At 31.5% G+C, this 22,212-nt stretch overlaps 1 protein-coding gene across 1 annotated transcript; it reads left to right on the top strand.

Annotated features, from left to right (window-relative positions):
* Nucleotides 1-1,025: 1,025 nt before the first annotated feature.
* LOC127720345 (AP-2 complex subunit mu) lies at nucleotides 1,026-14,325 on the top strand. Its single transcript, XM_052226927.1, has 10 exons — nucleotides 1,026-1,107; nucleotides 2,266-2,357; nucleotides 2,813-3,078; nucleotides 6,525-6,743; nucleotides 7,359-7,503; nucleotides 8,524-8,655; nucleotides 9,679-9,814; nucleotides 10,767-10,864; nucleotides 11,793-11,904; nucleotides 13,720-14,325. The coding sequence occupies exons 2-10, from the start codon at nucleotides 2,284-2,286 to the stop codon at nucleotides 13,852-13,854; spliced, it is 1,317 nt and encodes a 438-aa protein (XP_052082887.1). The 5' UTR covers nucleotides 1,026-1,107; nucleotides 2,266-2,283; the 3' UTR covers nucleotides 13,855-14,325.
* Nucleotides 14,326-22,212: the final 7,887 nt, after the last annotated feature.

The following is a 22,212-nucleotide window of genomic DNA, read 5'->3' as shown; positions in this document are numbered from 1 at the left end:
TTTATAAACTAATTAATTTTTATATGGTTGCATGGACAGGAAACTTACCATAGAGTGTCGCAGTTTTTATTGACCTTTTTATCATACACTTTTTTTTCATAAACGATCGAGCGCATGTGAGTAAAGGCAGAGGATTAACATTTATAAATTGTATTGCATTTTGATGAGTTTAGATCGAGTTAACTTATTATCTATAAATTATTGATTAATTACAGAACAATATACCGGTATCAAGGATTTCAATAGAACTGAATAGAAATAGATCCCAGTTGCATTCTTTTATTCAAACAGAATCTATTTTTTTTTTCATTTTCTCTTTTAACAAAAAAAAAAAAAAAAAAAAAAAAAAAAAAAATCAAAATGCATGTTATTCTTCTTTGATGCATAATTTACAGAAAAAAATCATTTAACTCTAGGTCGAAAATTACAGATTAAATTAAATAAGTAACTGCGGTATATATGATTATATGAGGCTCGTAATGGGGGTACCTTCATGACGAATAACGGTAAAAATTCTTGCCAAATGACGCTAACGGTAATTTTTGGTGCATGACGATAAAATGTACACTTTCTTTTAGACGATAAAAAAATTGACTGATTTTGAAGCATCACGCTAATTTTTTTCCAAAAATAACGGTAACGATAATTATTTGAGACCTCTGACGAAACACGATAAGGATATTTTGACGAATCACGGTTAAGTTTTAACCAATTTGACGCTTGACGGTAAAGGGCATTCCTACCCTCTAATATGCTCAGCCTGGGACTATTATACTAATAGTATAATAGTCCTAGGCTTAGCCGAGGATAGCATTTTTTATATTTATTATGTTTTAAAAAGCTACCCTCATACTAAATTTTATTTATATAGTATAATGTCACATCTGAATCTTTTTGCATTGTATGAATTTTTTTTATAGACAATGATAATGAGATATCATATATTTAAAAAATATGGACGATAAAATTTCATACTGCAAATACGGAAATTAAAGTTACTCCTGATTTGGTCCTAATATTATTGACTTTTCTGAAACCGGAAGTGATCTTTCCACACTTCGATTTCCTTTCTTGCTCATTAGAAATGATTATTTATAATTTGTGCCGGTAAATAAGATTCATATATGTTTTCCCATACAGTTAATGAACAATTACTTATCTCTCTCATTACATTCACTTCTTTGATTGAAATATCTGTGATGGGATATCTAGAAGCAGTACAAAGCATCAAGTGGGCGTATCATCGCGTCATTTTTCTGGGGTTTATTTATTCATATTTTGATATAACTCACAATCAAACAAATTTACACAGTTTTGGTCTGCTGGATCACTGATATATGTCAAAATTAAAACTGCAAATCTTACATCTGTGTCTTTTTATACTGGTTCTATTCAATAGCTCTGTTTTGAAATTAATATAATTTATGGTATGGGTTATTTCGCACGGTTGACGGTTCCTAATTGCTCTCCAAGTCTTTTGACCAAATGCTCCCTTTCCCTTGATATGTTGGCCCTGTTGACTGTTCACACCAGGTTCTTTATCCCAATTTGATTAAACGATGTTATTTGGTCAAGAATCTGAACCATGAAGCTTTTTATGTATTTGGTCCAGAATAAAAATGTAAATAATGAAAATTAAACCCTATGAGTGCATAGATGAACAACTGTGAATGATTGTGTTTTGACTTAAGCTGCTAATTACTACGAAAGGCCATACATGCCATATGTACATATAAATCTTTCTAGATCTTTGTGTTGCTATTAACATGATTAAAGAACATAATTAATCTTGCTGTAGCTCCTTTGCAATGAGACAAATGGTTTTCCTGCAAGCTCAAAACTACAAATTGAAAGCTCAGAATTGTAAGAACTAAAACAGGCATCAACAAATGAGTAATGAATTTGATTCAATTTATGAGGTATCTCTTAATCTACCAGTCAGATCCTATCGTCTTATTTGACACAACTTATCTCTTGGAACTGCATGTTTCCTCATATGGTACACATTTACTCAAAGAATTAAGTATACTTGGGGTTTCAGGCCTTGCCAGCTCTTGAATTTGCCTGATCATAACACTTTTTCCCTCACTCTTCTTAATTGGTTGTCATATTATTGGAAGTAATCTGTTTATCTTTTATGGGTTATATATGTTTGAACCTGTAAAAGTTTGTTTTTTACTGGACAAGATATACACTTAACCATAACATACATGTGTTAAATCATTGTTTTACTCTACTGTCTACATGATGTACTTTTCTTTTCAGGTAACAAAAAATAGAGAAATGATTGGTGGACTGTTTATTTACAACCACAAAGGAGAGGTCCTTATCTCCAGAGTGTACAGAGATGATATTGGGTAAACTTATCAAATTAAAGTTCATAATTATGATAAATGTTATTTTGAAGGAGTTAATTGGTGCTTTGAGTTTGACAAGCTGAATCAAGTCAAAATGAGTTGAGTTTATGAGTTTATTACAAAGTTTTAACTTGACACATACAGTGCTTTGTGCAGTACCTATTTTCATTAATTTCGTAGAGAAAAGTGAACCACAAATTTATATGTTCAACAAAGTACTAAGTCCCTGTAGTTTTGTGGCCAAACCAGGAAATCAAGTATCCACAAAATTACAATCTTTCATTAATCCACGAAAAATGGTACTTGTCTTTGTTCGCAGTAGCAGATCCACGACTTTCCAACTCACAGATTTATTTTTATATATATAAACTTTGTGGACAATACATTAATAAGTGATAGAGTTTTTTTATTTTCTGTAATCATTTACTTTAAAATATTGCTGCCTTATATTTCAGACGTAATGCAGTTGATGCTTTTAGGGTCAATGTCATCCATGCCAGACAACAAGTCCGTTCACCTGTTACCAACATTGCCAGAACCAGTTTTTTCCACATCAAGAGGTCCAATATTTGGTTAGCGGCAGTAACCAAACAAAATGTCAATGCTTCTATGGTTTTTGAGTTTCTTCTGAAAATGGTGGAAGTCATGCAGTCATATTTTGGCAAAATAACAGAAGAAAATATTAAAAATAACTTTGTTCTCATTTATGAAATTTTGGACGGTGAGTTTAACCAGAAATTAACAAATAAAAGGATTTCTCAATCACACCCAGTAACCTCATTTAAGGATGTACTTAGGTCAGGTTTAGGGATTTATGATAGATATCCGGACTCCTTGTTTTTTCCCCCTACAATACAGGGTAAAATATTTTACCCCATAACACCCATTTTTGTCTCGCCTTGACGGAGTCAAAAAGCGAGACATAGGTATGCTGTTTCCGGCGGCGGCGTCAACATTGTATTAGTTTGTGATTAGGTCTAGTTCATGGTGAACCACTAGTGGTAGGTCAATGATATTTGGTATGCAGTTGTATTAGCATTGGCACATCTCATTACCATGGAGATTATTTGGCCCGCCCCCTCAGTCAAGGTCTATTGACTTTGAAACTTTTAATAGTTTACATGTATTAGTTTGTGATTAGGTCAATTTATGGGGAACCACTAGTGGTAGGTCAATGATATTTGGTATGCAGTTGTATTAGCATTGGCATATCTCATATCCATGGAGATCAATTGGCTCCGCCCTCTTAGTCATGGTCTATAGACTTTGAAAATTTTGCTAAGTTAACATGTATTAGTTTGTGATTAGGTCAGTTCAAGGGGAACCATTAGTGGTAGGCCAATGTTAATTGGTGTTCAGTTGTATAAGCATTAGCACATCTCATTTCCATGGAGAATATTTGGCCCCATCCCCTCAGTCATGGTCTATTGACTTTGAAACTTTTGCTTAGTTTACATGTATTAGTTTGTGATTAGATTAGTTTAAGATGAACTGCTAATGTTAAGTCAATGATATTTGGTTTGCAAATGTATTGGCATTTGCAAGTATCGTTTCCATGGAGATTATATCGCCCCACCGCTGATCATGGTTCATTGCCTTTGAAAATTTTACATAGTTTACAAGTTAATGTTTGTGTTTAGGTTTGTTTAAAGGGAACGACTTATAATAAGTCAATGGTATTTGGTATGCAGTTGTATTAGCATTGGCACATCTCATTCCATGGAGATTGTTTAGCCATGTACCTTCAGTCATGGTTCATGGATGGTTCATGGACTTTGAATATTTGCATAAATTACATGTTAAAGTATTGCTATTTTAATTTCAACATTTGCATTATCAAAATTACAAAAAGGCGTGACATATCTCTGTGATAACAATTTATTCTTTTCCTATAAGACTTCAATAGCTCATAAAAGGTCATTTACCAAAATTTAAGCAGATTGTAGATTTCTTTTCTCTCTATTTGAGACCCAAATAATACCAATGCAAATATAAGGTTAATGTCCGAGTCAGTCTTTTTCCCGTCATTTGAAAAAAATTAAATATCTCAAAAAGCAACTCCATAACCTATCAATATTTTTAGCTAAGTTTGTTCCTTAACTAATGCTCTTCTGACTAATCATATCAATTTATATTAAAATTCTAGATTTTTTTAATTTCATCTAAGTACATCCTTAAAGAATTTAAACCAATTACACCCTGTAATGAGATTTGATTTGATTTTTGGTGTTTAAAGCCACTTTTAACACCGCTTTTGGGCTATTTCGTGGTGGCCAGTTTTATTGGTGGAGGAAGCCGGACTGCCTGGAGAAAACCACAGACCTTAGATAGGAAAACTGACAATCTTAGTCAATTAAGATTGAAGGCGAGTGCACCTGCACGAGCGAGGTTCGAACTCACAACCTCAGTGTTGACTGGCTAGTGATTACAGTAGTAACTACTAAGACCACTCAGCCACCGAGGCCCCCCTGTAATGAGAGATTTTGTAAACTTTACAAAGAGTATGATGGAAATGAGATACATTTTTTTATCAAATGTCCCCAAAATTAGATCTAAGTACAACATTAAAAAATTAGATACATATAATTTGAATGAATTTTTTTTTATCAAAATTATAAACCCAAATTTAAAAAAAGAAATTATGTATATAAAAGAAGTTCTTGATTTAAGCATTTTAACATAATACCTAATACCAGTTATTTATATACACTTTTTCTTGCTGTGTTGAAGACCCATTGGCAGCTTGCAGCTGTTTTCTGCTCTTTGTTCAGGTTGTTGTCTCTTTGATACCTTCCACGTGTCCATTCTCAATTTTATTACTTATACATTAACCTATGTGATCCAATTTATATTAATAAAAAATAGTGAATAGATATATTATTAAAGTACTGTAAATATATAAGCCATAATAAGAAATCATCTATTATTTTATACCATTTGTAAACTTATAAAACTTTAAGTAATTTACTTGTATTAGATGCAATCAAGGTTGGGCGGTATTTACCACCCACGGTATTTACCAGTGGTATTTACCGGTATTTACCGCCCCGGACAATACTCCCCAAGTGGTCAATACTGGCAAATACTGGTCAATTGAAATTTTCATGCTTCTTTTGACTGGCTTATCTATCAATTCTAGTAAAAAATGGTTGATGAGGGAAAACTTTATTCCTTTGGCATGATTCAGTTTATAAAAATGAATGATATTGGTATGTTATTAATTATTAAAACATTAAAAATGACTAATTTAGTTCTTAGGGGTAATTATATTGCATACTTTTGGTATACATATAAAATTGAGCAGCTATATCAGTTATTTTAACATGTATAAATCAAGATATTTTTTTCTTGAAAAGGTTTGAATTTTACAGGTAAATAGAATTACAAGTGACTAGCAATATAGATTATCAGAGCATTACCTATTATATGGCTAACAGGTGTCAAAAGTTTAATTACTATAACAACTGTCCCCTAATAAATGTTGACATAACAGGAAAAAAGTCATAAAAGTGATTTCTAAAGATTGTTTTAAACAATGAATTAATTCCTGGCTATTCAACAGCATGATAAATTTGTTCTAAATGCAGGAAATGTTTTTGTTTAATAAATATATAACATATATATATATGAAACAATTTTTTAAAATTGTTTAATTGCATCTTTGAAAATAACTGTTAAGAAAACCAGATGTTATATAGTCTCTCTTAAGTGACTGACTTCATGGTGTTGATGACTATATCTGTTGTATGATTAAATTAATATTTGATAAATCTTCATTAAACCATGTTCATGAACTAATTAATTGTGACTTTTTGTCCTATTACAATGTAGTAAATAAGTGACTTTCTGCCTTGTGACTATATCTATCCATTTACCAAGTAATTGACCTGAGATAGGGACTAGTTTTATAGTAAAGTCCTATCAAAATTTCAATTGACCAGTATTTGCCAGTATTGACCAGTATTTGCCAGTATTTCCCGGTATTTACCGGTATTTACCGCCGGCATGGTCAATACTAGTATTGACCGCTTTTTTGCCAACCTTGGATGCAATTGTTAAATATACCTGTTTTTGGACCATGCCTCTATTGTACTCTTTCAAATAAAATATGTTTCCAGTAAGATATTGAATTGCATTGAATAAGTATATTGTATATTTATTTTTCAGAGATCCTTGACTTTGGATATCCACAAAACACAGATGTAGGAATACTCAAGACATTTATCACTCAACAGGGTGTAAAATCTCAGTCTAAGGAAGAAACCAGTCAGATTACGTCACAAGTTACTGGACAGATTGGCTGGAGACGTGAGGGAATCAAATATCGTAGGAATGAATTGTTTCTAGATGTCCTGGAGTCTGTCAATCTGCTGATGTCACCACAAGGTATGTACTTGACCAGTGTCCTTGCTAGCCTCTCTTCCCTCAAATCGAAAAAATATGCTCTTGTTTCCCTTTCAATTACCCTAATGTCAACAATGTAATTTTACCAACCATGTAAATAGCTTCATACATTTACAATAATCCCTTTGTTTATTTAAGACTTATTTTAAAAATAAGAAAATGTGGTATGATTACCAATGAGACAACCTTCTATAGCTACCAACAGACAAAATGATGTAGAAGTTAGCACCTATGGGTCATCATATGGCCTTCGACAATGAGCAAAACCCATACCGCATACCAATCTATCAAAGGCCATGAAATGACCAACATGAAACAATTCAAACCAACGGCCTGATTTCTGTACTTTATTATAAACGAAAAAACATGATATACAGCAACAAAAGACAACCACTGAATTACAGGCTCCTGACTTGGGACAGGCACATAAAGAATATGCTGGGGTTCCAGCCAAAGTATGTTATGTTATTGTGACATATTATTCCTGTCAGAGAATCAGATGTTGGGTATGCCATCATGACATATATTTTTTTATTCAAGGTCAGGAATCAAGCTTAAATATGTTTGGTCATTTTAATGTTTTTTTCTTTATTTCAGGTCAGGTATTGAGTGCCCATGTGGCTGGTAAGATTGTTATGAAGAGCTACTTGAGTGGTATGCCCGAGTGTAAGTTTGGTATCAATGACAAAGTTCTGGTGGAGAGTAAAGGAAAGAGTATAGATGATACTGGCAGAACAACAAAGTAAGTGAAAAGTTGACTAAGAAAAAAATCTGCAATTTATTAACCAAAAATATTGTGTTTTTTTTTAAACTTTGTAAAATTGATACACATCTTTTCCCTGTTGATTCACTCAGTTAGCCTGAACTTTTCTCTAACTTAGGCAAAATAAAAAATAAAAGTCTATGCCTACCTCCTAACAGAGTCCAAGTTCAATCCACAGTGGGCACTACTCCAAAATATTTATGTATAATTATAAAAATAAGAAAATGTGGTATAATTTCCAATGAGACATCTCTCCACAAGAGACCAAATGACCCAAAAATTAACAACTGTAGGTCACCATGCCTTTCTTAATGTTATTTTTATTAGAAAATACAGTTTTTTGTGTCACTTTTTTCTTACTTTGGCAAAATAAAAAAGATAAAAGTCTATATCCTACCTACTGACAGAGCCCAAGTTCAATCCACTACTCTTAAATATTTATGTGTCTTTCTTAATGTTACTTTTTCAACAAATATCTTAAGTGCATAATGCATATATATTGTAATCAACTGGGTAGCTATACATATTTAGAATATACAATTCTGTATACTGAATTTCTAATTACCATGATTACTATATGCAGTCTTTTCAGCTTACACAAATTAGTTATATCAACGTGATCAAAGATTCTAGGTTTCCTTTTGTATTACCCAAACTTTCTTAATTTGGTACTGTTCCCTTCATTTGCCATTTCAGAGTTTAATTCATTTAGTGTAATATTTTCAAAAGCATATTGTGATTGGGTAAAACTGATATAAACCATTGTAAAAAAAAAAGATATTCGACGAATTAAGTAGAGATATTTTCATGAAGAAGGTTCATGAAGGACCTAAACCTGTCAGGATATGAATCATCACCACACACTGTTAATTATGTGTATTGCAATTGGCATAACCTACTTTTTATTTATTTATAAAATGTCATTTTTTTTTCCGTTTTTGTGTACAACGATGAAGTTTTCCATGCGACAGCTAATTTATTATTTGTTTCTTGATTTAGCTCTAACCCAAGTGGTAAGAGTTCTATAGCTATTGACGACTGTCAGTTCCACCAGTGTGTCAAACTTAGTAAATTTGAGACAGAACACAGCATTAGCTTCATTCCACCAGATGGAGAATTTGAACTCATGAGGTGAGTAAACTTGATAACCTTTAGATGTCCTTTGCATGAAGCCCTGTACAACAGGAGGAGCATTATGTTTATCTTTAAGTGGGGACATTTGTTTTTCTTGCGCAACAATCATTAGAAAAAAAAATTAATTCCTATTGCAGAAAAGTTGGCAGACATTCTTCTACTAATATATCAAAATTTAATGTCACTTCATAGCCCCAATTGTTATGCCAGCTTGAAATGTCCTTATAAGGCTATTTATTTTACAAGAGTTTACATAAAATGATCAGCCCTATCAAAGAATTTTGCTAATTCTGTGTTATGTATATATTATAAAAATAAGAATATGTACTATGATTGCCAAGATGACAACTCTCCACTAGAGACCAAATGACATAGACTTACCAACTAAATGTCACTATACCGCCTTCTACAATGGGCAAACCCATACTGCACAGTCAGCCAGAAAAGGCCCCAAAATAACAAATGCAAATGGCCCAATCCACACTTAAAACCATGAAAAACAAACATCATATACAGCAACAAACGACAACCACTGAATCACAGGATCCTGGCTTGGGACTGTCTTTAACTTGCAGTGAGTTGAGAATTTTTTTATGTGTTGAAGGGTTCATTGTGACTTTTTAGGTGTGAAAAAGATTTTGTGTGTCATAAATTGATACATTGTTTTTTTCTTTATAAATTATAATCACATGTGTTCTCTCTCCGTCTTTTTCACATGTCAAAAAACTGAAATTCTGTTTTATTATTTTCAATGAATTGTTATGTGCTCAATACATTTTACTGCTAATTATATTTTTTTCTGTAATTTTTTCATCATAATTCCTTTTTTCTACCTAAAATTGAAAGTCATTTTTTGTTATCAGATCAAAATCAGAAGTACTGATATTTTTGCATTCCTTGAAACAGAAAAATAATACACTGTGAATTTACCATCTTTGAAATTCTGAAGTTGATTCTGTCATATAACATATTTAACTTCCAGCATGCAAAAACATGAACTTGATCTTCTTATTTTTAAAGATATCGTACAACAAAGGACATCAGTCTACCATTCCGAGTAATTCCATTGGTAAGAGAAGTTGGACGATCCAAGATGGAGGTCAAAGTTGTTGTTAAGTCTAATTTCAAACCATCACTACTAGCACAGAAAGTAGAAGTAAGTATGTTGAAAGCATGACCTCATATTCAGCAAAACTTGGACTTTTTTTTTTGTTTCAGATATATAAGTATATATTCTGATAAACTTTCAAAAAGTATACTTAGAATCAGTAACTTGAGACTGCAGTAGCCATTTTGTATATAAAAACAAACTGAAATGTGTGAACTTAAAAATGTTGAGCCTTGTTAAGCTTTATATATTTTTGATATAGCTGAATCATAATTAACATATACCCAATATCCCTGTGTTTCCTTTTTCAGCAGAATATATGATAATGGTAGTAACATTTGGAATAGGAAGGATTTGAGCTAAGATGACGAAAATAACAAATAAAAAAAAAAAGATGTAGTCTTGGCTTTTTTTTACCCTTTAATAATCTCTATATTCTCTCTGAGAAATAATTTTTATGCCCCACCTAATGGCATTATGTTTTTCGGTCTGTGTGTCTGTTCGTATGTCTGTCCATTCGTCTGTCTGTCCTGCTTCAGGTTAAAGATTTTGGTCAAGGTAGTTTTTGATGAAGTTGAAGTTCAATCAACTTGAAACTAAGAACACATGTTTCCTATGATATAATCTTTCTAATTTAAATGCCAAATTAGAGTTTTGACCCCTATTTCACGGTCCACTGAACATAGAAAATGATAGTGTGAGTGGGGCATCCATGTACTATGGACACATTCTTGTTTAATCAAAATTTAAAAAAAATGACAAGTCACCACAAAATTAAAGACTCCTTATAGTCTAACATCTTCCTTTGGCAATTGTCAAAGACTCATAATGATAATAATGTTCAAACAATGTTGAACATTACAAACTTTTTAACACAACCCTCCACAAGAATATAAACCTGATATCATTTTTCTATAGTGAAAACTACCTAAATTGTACTTTGTTATTTATTTTTTTCTTCAGCATAGAATATCAACTCTCATGTAAATCACAATTTCAGGTACGCATTCCAACCCCATTGAACACTAGCGGTGTACAGGTGATTTGTATGAAAGGAAAAGCCAAATACAAAGCTAGTGAAAATGCAATTGTGTGGAAGTAAGTACATCTATGTTTTGTAATTTTTTTTGTTAAATATTAAGAAATTGAATTAGCATTAGCTACGAGATATAAAATTTTTAAAAATTATTATGGAAAGTGAAATAGTGGAATAAAAATTCTGTTTTAGAAGCCAGTTTGGCTCAATTTTGTCAATTTAAGCAAAGAAAATCACTTAATGAATTATTCACTTGCAAGTGAAAAATCCAACCTCATTGAATCCGTATTCATGTGACCTACAATTTAACCCTTTATATAGAAGGGTTACACATAAACTAAGCATTTTCAGCTATTTAAAGGAATGTCAACATTGAAAGTGAAACAAGGGTTAACCATTTATTGACTGGTTCGATCCAAAATAATTCATTCTTAACTAGATAAAAACGAGGATTAAAATATTTTTTAAACCTTTAATATGAATTCAATACAGACCTAGAAAAATCCAACTGCAAGTGTTGGCTATGTATTTATATCGATATTTATGTTTATATTGGGTTATATAACTCTCGGCTGTCTTGAGAGGTGACGTCGAAGGTAAAGTAGAAGGCATCTAGACTTAAATACACACGAAATGCTGATACATATTGTCAAGTCCATGCACCATAAACCATTTTAGACTTATTAATAATTTTGATATACATTTAAGTATGTTATAAATCAAATATGAGAATTTGAGTTAAATCTGTGAACATAAATTTGACAGCCAATGCCCCTTTAAGAGCTACTATTAAATTTATTTTTCATGTCTTAGCTGTATTAAATAACACATCTTCTAATTTTATACTTATAGAGGTACACATACACTCTTCAAGAAATAACAGGTAAATGCATAAACATGTGAAGTTTTACACTCATGTTTTGAGATCTTAACTCTCTCCATTTTTTTCACAGTGGCATGCTATTTATAAAATGTTTGCTCTTTCTGTAGAATAAAGAGAATGGGAGGTATGAAAGAATGCCAGCTGAGTGCAGAGATTGAACTATTAAATACCAGTGAAAAGAAAAAGTGGACCAGGCCCCCAATCTCTATGAACTTTGAGGTAAAAATTGTATTTGTTTTACTGTGGATTCATTTATTTTGGTGGATACCAATTTTAGTGGATTGATGAAAACTTGTATTTTCATAGACATTTAATTTCGTACTTTTGGCAAACAACCTTATGGAAAATTTGTAATGCGTTGAACATTTATATTTGTGGTTCACCTGTACCCATGAAATCCACAAAAATTGGTATCCAACGAATAATAATAAATCGACAGTACCGAACAAAGTTTGGGGGATATATAGGAATCACCCTGTCTGTCAATCTGATTGTTCATGTGCCTTCTAAGCACAACTTCTTCTGAAAAACTGAATGGATGTTCATGAAACTTTACGCTGTTGTAGAACACTATTTCAGGATGTGTATAAAGTAACATAATGTAATCTGGGTCCAACCTGAAGAAAGGGAGATAATCCAAATTACTTTATTATAAATTCAGAAATTATTGCGAGGTTTTTATAAATTTCAAAAATGGTATACAAATGTCCGGTGTCCGTCCGTCTGTCTGTACGGCTGTCTGTCCGGCGTAAACATGTCGCACCGTAACTTGAGAATGACTTATCCAAATTTCATGAAACTTAACATAGTTGTTTCTTATGATGGTCAAACGATCTGTATACTTTTTGGTGATAATAAGATTAAAACTTTTTGAGTTACAGGACTTAGTAACTAAAGCAGGTGTGTGTTTTTTTTCACATGTCGCGTCGTATCTCAAAAACAGTTTATGATTTTTGCTTAAAACTTTACACACTTCTTAGTTATATTAACCTTAAGATCTGTATACTTTTTGGTGATGATTCAAAATTTAATTTTTGAGTTATTGAGTATTTTGTAAAAAAAAGGGGGAGGGGTTTTTCACATGTCGCGCCGTATCTCAAAAACTATTTATGATTATTGCTTAAATTTTACACACTTCTTAGTTATATTAATCTGAAGATCTGTATACTTTTTGGTTTTGATTCAAAATTTTATTTTTGAGATATTGATTTTTTTTTTTTTTAAAAGGGGGGGTTTTCACATGTCGCGCCGTATCTCAAAAACGATTTATGATTATTGCTTAAAATTTTACACACTTCTTAGTTATATTAATGGAAAGATCTGTATACTTTTTAGTTTTGATTCAAAATTTTATTTTAGAGATATTGAGTTTTTTGTAAAAAAAAAAGGGGGGTTTTCGCATGTCACACCGTATGTCAGAAACTATTTATGCTTATTGCATAAAAATTCACACACAAGACGATGGGCATATCATGCGCTCATGGCACAGCTGTTTATTAGTAATGCGAATAATGCAACTGGATAAGTATTGCAATAACAAGAACTAGCATTCTGATATCTGATACATAGATCTGTATGCAGATTTTCCTAGAAATGCAACAATAAATCTCACATTTTTACCCATTCTTCAAAAATAGCAATTATAAATGCACGCAATAATTTCTGAATTTACAGAAATTCAATATACAAATAGTATAGTAGGGCAGGGGAGTCCTTTAATGAGTTTTTATCACAGTTCTAGTTGTCATATTCCTCAGTTGACTGTTTAGAGTTCTTGCATAACTATTTTCAATTTTGAACAATTTAGAACTTGTCAGCTAGTTTGGATGCAATTCATGACTTCAAAATGAAAAGGATCATGGGTAATTTCATTTGACTTACTCCAAAATAACTTAACACCAGTGGTTTGATATCCATTGTGTAGGACATTTTAAATCAAATTCAAGGTTTTTGTGCAAGCATTTGAATACATTTTTCAGAATACATAAGATTTTGAATTTCTGAATTCTGTAAAATAATCTTTTTTAATTGCAGGTACCATTTGCTCCTTCAGGCTTCAAAGTTCGCTATCTAAAAGTGTTCGAACCTAAACTGAACTATAGTGACCATGATGTTATTAAGTGGGTTAGATATATCGGCAGAAGTGGGTTGTATGAGACCAGATGTTGATCAATTTAGGCAACAGAGAGTTTTAAGAGAAAAGATGTGAATTCTGGAAGAAAGAATAATACTGAACATATTTACTCATTACTAATTGATGTTTAGTAAACTTGCATATTGTGTATCCATCATTTAAAAAATTGAAAGCATTGTGGGTAATGAATGTAACTAAGTCGATGGGCATTTGTATTCTTTACACTGGGTATTAAGCTATATTGTACAAAGTATATACTTCTGTCTCTTGAATATTCATAAACCATATATACCAAAAATATTTAAATGCAGTTTATGTCTTTTTTCTGTGAATCTGATATTCTATCTTCAAGATTTTCACATTCAAAAAACTACTACTGGTAGATAATGGTATCAGAGTGTCTTGAAATCATTTATTGAAAGAGGATTCGATCATTTTGGTGCAATTGAAATAAAACTACCCACAGTGCTTTTAATACTAAAAGAAGAATAAAATTGTAGAATGTTCTTTTTTTGTTATACCTATATCTGAGAAAATGTTTTTCTTCTTTTTTTCAATAAATCAAATTTTGACATGGAGAAACAATATTTAGCTTGTAGGGAACACATTCAAATGTTTACTGAATGATTGTTTATCACAGACCTGCCAACTATCCTGATTTATGGGGAAAATCCCCCATGAGATGAGAGGTGTTGACCTGATTTTTGAAATTTTTTATTTTATAAACTGAACACCTCAAAACAGGCATTCAAATGAGTTGAAAGGGTATTTTAGCACATACATACTCATTCAAACAATAAAGTAGTAGATTTAAAACACTTATGACAATAAAAGAGGAGTATGATTTCCTCTAGTATATCTTGCGCTTAAATTCCCCATGGAGATTTTAAAAAGTTGGCAGGTATGTTATCAGTTATTTATTAAAAAGAATCTTTTTAACTCCTATTAAGGTTATACTCACATTTTTAGATAAACGTTGTTTTCTGATCTTTGGTCGGGTTGTTGTCTCTTTGTCTCCATTCTCAATTTTATTTCTTGCCAGAATTTTATAATATTTAAATCATAGGTTTATATTAGAAATGTCTCATAGTTCAAAATAAGTACTGGTCAACAATTTTTAAAATAGTTTTGCCCCTTTGAAATATGAATTATATGGAAAATTTCATTTGTAAGTGCTCTCACATGTACAATTTTTGCGAAATTTTAATAAATATTATATCAAATGTTCTTACCAGCAATGTCTTGGACAATTTGATAAACAGTGCTGATCAAATATTTTTAAAAGAGTAATGCCCCTTGGAAATATTAATAATATGGGAAATTAAATTGCGTTTGCTCTAAATCTGAAGCCTTCATCTCTCTAAGATATTAATGAAAATATAAAGGGAAAACACAATTTTTTAAGTTATTGCCCTTGGACATTGGAAGTCTGTTCTTTTATTTTTATTGGTTTCCAAAACTATCACCAAGAGCATCACATATCTGGAAATATATGTCTTTACTACTACAATTGTAGTACTATAACCAACAACTCTGCAACACTGCAAGTTTACTGTTGTTTTTTTTTCCGAATTTTCAAAAAAGACGGTTTCTCAAAGTTATACAAATAAAGTGCCCCCGTATTACTGTGCTTATCCTAAAGGCTTTCTTTTCACAATATAGATTGCACGAATATTTTACCAAATTGCAGTTTGAATTCATCTCTGAAAACTGATCAACTGGTAAACAGTTTAGCTCATAGCTAGTGAAAGATTTTAAGTATTAAGCAAGTGCAGTGTAATAAAAAATTATACTACAATCATATCATACTTGAATTCCAGATCTGTCATTGAAATTATATAGATGTATTTGTAAAGCCATATGGAGGAACAGTAGTCATTTTGACTAGCTATGTAATTTATCAAGTCTAAAGTTTTCACACTGTTCCTTTTAAAATGTCTTGTTTATTTCTATGAACAGACATCAATTTGAATTAAAACATATAATATTCAAAGTGAATATTCACTTGCTATGAGCTAAATGTTTTACCAGATGATAAGTTTTTAGAGATTATCTCACTGCAATTTTGGTAAAACATTTATGGTATTGTGAAAGTTTAAATTCTTCACGATACACACAGTAATTGTATACCTAGGCTTGTTCTTTACTATAGTTTTCACAAACCTCAAAGAAAGTTTACGCTAATTGGTGTCTATTCTGTTAAGGCTCTATTCATTTCAATACAACACAATGTTCGGCTTTTCACATATTTATGAAAGACATTATTTGATAAGGTTATCCTAATCATAAGTATTCATAATTCACCGAAGTTGTTGGCATACACTAATTTCCTCTCACCCTGAAAGGTTGTTCCTGATATGTTCATGCTTTATAAATAATGGCGGAGAAGCTGAAAGCTAATATAGTCCCACATTTCGTGCTGATCTGATACAAAACATAACAAAATAAAAGAACAATGTGTATGAGGACAGGAATGCCCCTGTTCAAGGTTTGCAATTTTCCAAGTTAAAAGGGGGAATAACTCAAGAATGATAAATGACACACAACCCAAATCTGAACTCTGTCTACCTGTTGTGTTTATTAGCATTAATTGTGTATGAGTTTCATAAAATTTGGATGAGACAAATTTAAGTTAGAGTGTGGAAACTAAAACAATTCACAATTTTCCAAGTTAAACAGGGGCATAACTCTAGAACGGTTAGTGACTCACTGCCCAATTTCGACTGCTGTTAGCGAGTTTTGGTGCTCACCATTGTGTATGAGTTTCATAAAATTTGGATGAGAAAAACTTAAGTTAGAGTGCGGAAACGAAAAAAATTGCAATTTTTCAAGTTATAAAGGGAAACAACTCTAGAATGGCAAGTGACTCACTTCCCAAATTCGAACTCTGTCTGCGAGTTTCGGTTCTTAGCATTGTGTATGACTATGAGTGTCTTAAAATTTCCATGAGACAAACTTAAGTGAGAGTGTGGAAACGAAAATGGGATGGACGGAAGGACGGTCAAGGGTAACAATTAATGCCCTCGTTAGCTACATCAAGGCTTTAATAAATGACTTTTTTTTGTGCGTTTTGATGGTATAACATCGGGACACTTGGACTCTTCTAAAAAAAAACAATGACAAACAGTTTTTGCGGGACGCAATCCATGTGTATATCTTTCATCAGTTTTGCTCTTGATCAAACTTTTGGAAAACCGAACATATATAGTTTCAGACCATGAACAACAAAAACCATCATATGTGCCTTTTTGAATTACTAAGTATATGGAAATACATAATAAAACGTCAACGTTAAAGTATTTTTGGAACAAAACGAGAAATTCACTAAATTTGTGTTTGATATTAATGTTTATCCTTTTCCTTTAAATTTATCGTCTTTTCATATTTATTGAAAAATTCTTTTATTTAGGTTCAGGTATCCAATGTTAGTTACATCTTCACTGTATCAAATCTATGATATGATATATCCGATGGATAGCTGAGTCAATGGCTGTAATGGGTTTTCACTATTATGAACCTTTTCACGCCTAAGATGTAGCCCACAAATGCAAAATCTTCATTTATGCACAGGCATATTATGGTATTTCTAGGTAGTGGCTATACATATTAAAATAAGTAGATGTGGTAACTGTGGCAGCATGTATAAAGATATTTTCTCTCTTATAAATATGGATAGATATATAAATGTCTGGATTGTGATTCTTAAGTTCTGTATTTTTTAAATTTGTAGGATATTTGTATGGCATTTTTCTTTATTTAAAAAAAATAAATTATTTTAAAAAATTCTCATGAAAATAATTTCACTATTAAAATGATGATTTCTTTATCCTGTACATCGTTCATTTCTGTAATCAGTGTTGTATTACTTAATTCTTATATTTTCGTTTTTTTCACAATTATTCTTTATAAATACTTTTCCTTATATTTTTTGGCTTATTTTTCTCTATTCGTTATTTTTTTTGCAATTATTCTCTATTCTGTAAACAACATCCAGACCCTCATATATATAAATTTGATTTAGAAAGACAAGTTAGTTTGAATTTACATTGTTAAAAAGCAAACGCCTAGTTTATGTTTTGTATACTTGAATACACATCAACAAATAGATTTAAATTTACTATAGTGTTAGTATTGGCTAGAGATGTGATTATTGGGAATTGTTTGTATGATAATATATATAGTTTCAAAATACGACCAAAAGAGCCGAAGTTTATATAGTTGATGTCATATTACTTACGATTTGCATTTTTTAATCGATCATGTGAGCATATGGTTTATGGATGACTTAAATAACTATTTAGGCATTTGTAACTCATCAAAATGGCGAGGTAAAAGAATAACGTACTAGACATGTTGAAACATTCGATTTTGCTGATCAGTTCGAAGTGAACAACACCAAAAATGAAGATAACCTTAGACAGTAAGCTTGTATTTGATTTTGAGTCGCTATTACTAGAAAAGTACCTTAGATAATTACAGTAGAGCATGTGTAAACAACCTTTCGACTTATGTTCGCTATAAAAATATGACACATAATTTTGTGTCAATTGAACTATAGAGTGACACATCATTCAATTTTATTTGAACTATAAAGGTATTCATTAACTAGTATTTACAATGTTTTGAAGCAACAACATTTATCATTAAGAAAATGTATCGAATTACTGATTTGCAAACAGATACTGGGCAGTTTGAAATTTATTTTATCCACCATAAGTTGTGACCCGGACCATATATTCAGTTTTTTAAACTATCAGTTTCACATTAAATCACTAGAGAAAGAGATTCTACAAGAGAGGCGAAAGATACCAAAGGGACATTCAAACTCATACGTCGAAAATATTCTGACAACGCCATGGCTAAAAAAGAAAAAGACCAACAGACAAACAATAGTACACAAAACACAACATAGAAAACTAAAGACTGAGCAACACGAACCCCACCAAAAACTGAGGGTGATCTCAGGTGCTCCGGAAGGGTAAGCAGATCCTGCTCCACATGTGGCATCCGTCGAGTACAAATTTACCACAAATTCACCGTATAACTTCAAAACAGAACGTTAAAAGAAACAAAGTAATAATATTTGTGAAATGAAGAAATAAAAACACCAATTTTACAGGTCTTAAAACACTGCAAATAAAAAACATTTTAAGCCTATGAAAACAAAATTGTTATGTTACACAGCAGTGCTTGCAATGCTGGGAAATTCCCACTTCATCAGTTTCACCCATGTAATTGCTCTTGAAGGATAAAGCAACCTTCGAATAAAATCATTCTTGTTTTAGGTTAAATAGATCATGAAACCTAGTGGCGTAATCGGGGACCGAAAAAAGCGTACCTCTTTTGTTCAGAATAATATACCATTTCCCATTGTTATATTAGTACCAGACTCTCCTTTTCAATAGTTCACGCATAATCTAGTTCTGGTGTCATTACAATTTCAAGGTTTATCACAATTGCCGTAGTTTCTTTCACTTATGTAAATATCATGTTAAACATTTAGAATGGTAATGAAAGAATATTTTATTTGATATCAACTTTATATTTCCAACGGAACGTAACGAAAAGTTAGAGTGCATTCTAACATGACGTTCTTCAAACGCTTTGAGTACACACCCGTGGTAAAATATGAATTTATTGTTTGGGCTGTTCCAATCGTACTCCCGCGTCATATGTTTTTTTATGAATGAGCTACCCGACGTCATAGAACGATGACGTAAGAATATAAGCATTTTACGGGAAAATACACGCTTGTGAAACCGAAAATCATCCCATCAAGGAAACGTAAACAAACGATGCAAAAATATGTTATATAAGCCATTTTTTGTATACATATAAGACATATAAGTACAATTATCATTTAGATTCATCCAAACCTATCTAAATATGTTATTGGAAATAGTTTAAGCATGTCATTTATTCAGTTTGCTCCGGTCTTTTACGTCAATTAAATAGTGCGTTTATTTATGGGAACGGCAAATAATGCCTTCATCTAGAGCGCTTCGATCCAAAACAATTGCCGTATTTGTCCTATTAGAATCGAAATAATTCATGGGGGCTTGAATATATCGTGATTTTACCACGGGTTGTCCCTTTATGCCGATATTTTACCCCTCGCTATCGCTCAGGGTAAAATATTTGTCATAAAGGGCCAACCCGTGGTAAAATCACGATATATTCAAGCCCCCATGAATTATTTCTTAAATATTCTATGATACAGCAATATTGCGAATAAAGCTTCAACTTACCAAGTCATCAATGACAAAACTATGTTTTAAACATTTCGTTAAGCTTTGGTTCACAATAAAAGAATTATTAAATAAATATTGGTGAATATTAGCCTTCGCAGAATACACATTGAACTAGCAAGGAAAAACACAATATTCAACAATATTCACGCAATAAACCTCTTATATATGTTTATATTTTCTTGAAATATTCGTTTCTTTGATCAAAATAAAAGTAAAACCGCTGTATAAAATATCTTAAACAAATGCTAACCATTAAATGTAACAAAAAAAAACAAAAAAAACCAAAACCAAAAAAACCGAAAGATGCTGTTTTTTTAAACATTTTTCCGATTTAAAATTAGTATACATTTATATAAATAAAGATAAAATAGTCCGAAAAAGTATATTTCTGTGTTTTTTTAATCATTACACTAAATCAAAATGCTTAAATTTAATTAAAAAAACATTTATTATGTTTATTTGATACACCTTCGTTTTCAATATTATTTGAAAAGCAGTTGCTACAACCTTTACTCTCATGGTACCAACCGCCAAATAAATAGAGATTGATACTGGTTCTTATTTTATCTTTTGTACTGATAATCATATGTTTTACAACGTTTATTAACTGCCTTCACGATTCATACGTCATATGCATTCAAAGCAGGAAACAAAGGTTGATATGCAGACTTAAAACACAAATTGGAAAATGGAACTAGTTATAGTATTCACCTTTTGTTTACTTTATTGTAGAATTTTCAAAATTTAAAGAACCGTATATAAATGAAAAATAAAACTTATTTAGAGTCTGATGATAAAAACCATTAGATATTTAAACTTTTTATACGTTAAATGTAAATGTTAATGACTCAGTAGTTTTCTATTTAAGCACTTTCATTATATACTGGATCACTGAAAAGATGACGTTATGTGTTATATTTTGCTTTTGGCCCGAAACAATTTGTTTTACAAATACCCGTATATCTTGTTACAAACTATTTACACATTTTATAAAATTCATTTTTTACCCAAGTGATTTAGATTGATAAATGATCTGCAAAGGGATTTGATAAAACGCTTGGAATGGAGCAATTAATGAATAATAAAAGACATATATATATGCCTCTTTCGGATCAATTTTTTGACTTTTATCTTAATTGAAAATTTAAACTAATATATATGTTTCAGGCATTTTCTAAATTTAGGCATTTTGTAAAATTTCTGAATTTTCAGGCAATTTATAAAATGCCTAACCTTGAAAGCATTATATAAAATGACTAAATAGACCTTGTCATTTTGTAAATGACGGATATTTAAAACAAAATTCAACAAATTGCCTGCTCAGTTTCAGTCAATTTGTAGAACAAGGATATCATTAAGATGCATATGACAAAAAGGTGGACAAAAACACAACATCTTGCAAAGAAAATAACATTTAATAATACAAAATTTACAAATGAATTTTTAGAAAATCTAGATTCAAAACAGTGAAGTGAAAAAGAAGTTTATTTTTAATTGATGGATTGCTGTTTGTTTGCTTTCAGTAGCAAATATTTCATGCATTTTTAAGACAAGAACAATTTGGTTATAATTCAAATCGGTTAGTTCTGCAGTGGATTGACCTGGATAAATGACAGGAGTTTCGACTGCCGCTTGAAATGAAGGTACTTTGGATAGGGACAGAAAATTCCACCTGCAGAACGGTCAAACAGTTCCTAACGTGCAGAGTGTTGCACTTTTCTAACATGCAACAACATAGTTATGTCCCCATTCAGAAAGAATGAGAATTTATACATCCACATCCAAACAAATTCCCCTCTATAGTATGGGTTTCGCCATACAAGGCTGTGTTTGGATGTGATGCAAAGCTATGAGTATCTTCACCTTCACTGACTCAAGGGAATGCTTGGGTCTTTGCAATCTGATGAATTAATGAGACAGTAGTTAACTGTGGTGTAAATCATAAAAATCGACGAAGAAGAGACAAATAAGGGTGCATCGACATGGTAAGCGATTCCTGCTATAGATGCATCACCCGGCTTGGGCAGATATGCTTCAGTCCAATAAAAGCTATAAGCCAAAAAGATACAAGTCAAACTAATCTTAATTATTTCCTTAAAATCTTATGGGAACATATGAAAAAAGAAGATATGCATGTGTGAC

The sequence above is a fragment of the Mytilus californianus genome, unplaced genomic scaffold (genome assembly GCF_021869535.1).
Source record: "Mytilus californianus isolate M0D057914Y unplaced genomic scaffold, xbMytCali1.0.p SCAF_11, whole genome shotgun sequence".
NCBI classification, from domain to species: Eukaryota; Metazoa; Mollusca; class Bivalvia; order Mytilida; family Mytilidae; genus Mytilus; species Mytilus californianus.
Note: the sequence above shows the minus strand (reverse complement) of the source record. Positions and strands in the feature narration are given on the sequence as shown.

Coding starts and splice junctions, on each gene's coding strand:
- LOC127720345 (XM_052226927.1), top strand. CDS start 2,284: ATGATTGGTGGACTGTTTATTTACAACCACAAAGGAGAGGTCCTTATC. Junction 9,815..10,766: donor TACTAGCACAGAAAGTAGAA/GTAAGTATGTTG, acceptor TCACAATTTCAG/GTACGCATTCCAACCCCATT. Junction 10,865..11,792: donor GAAAATGCAATTGTGTGGAA/GTAAGTACATCT, acceptor CTCTTTCTGTAG/AATAAAGAGAATGGGAGGTA.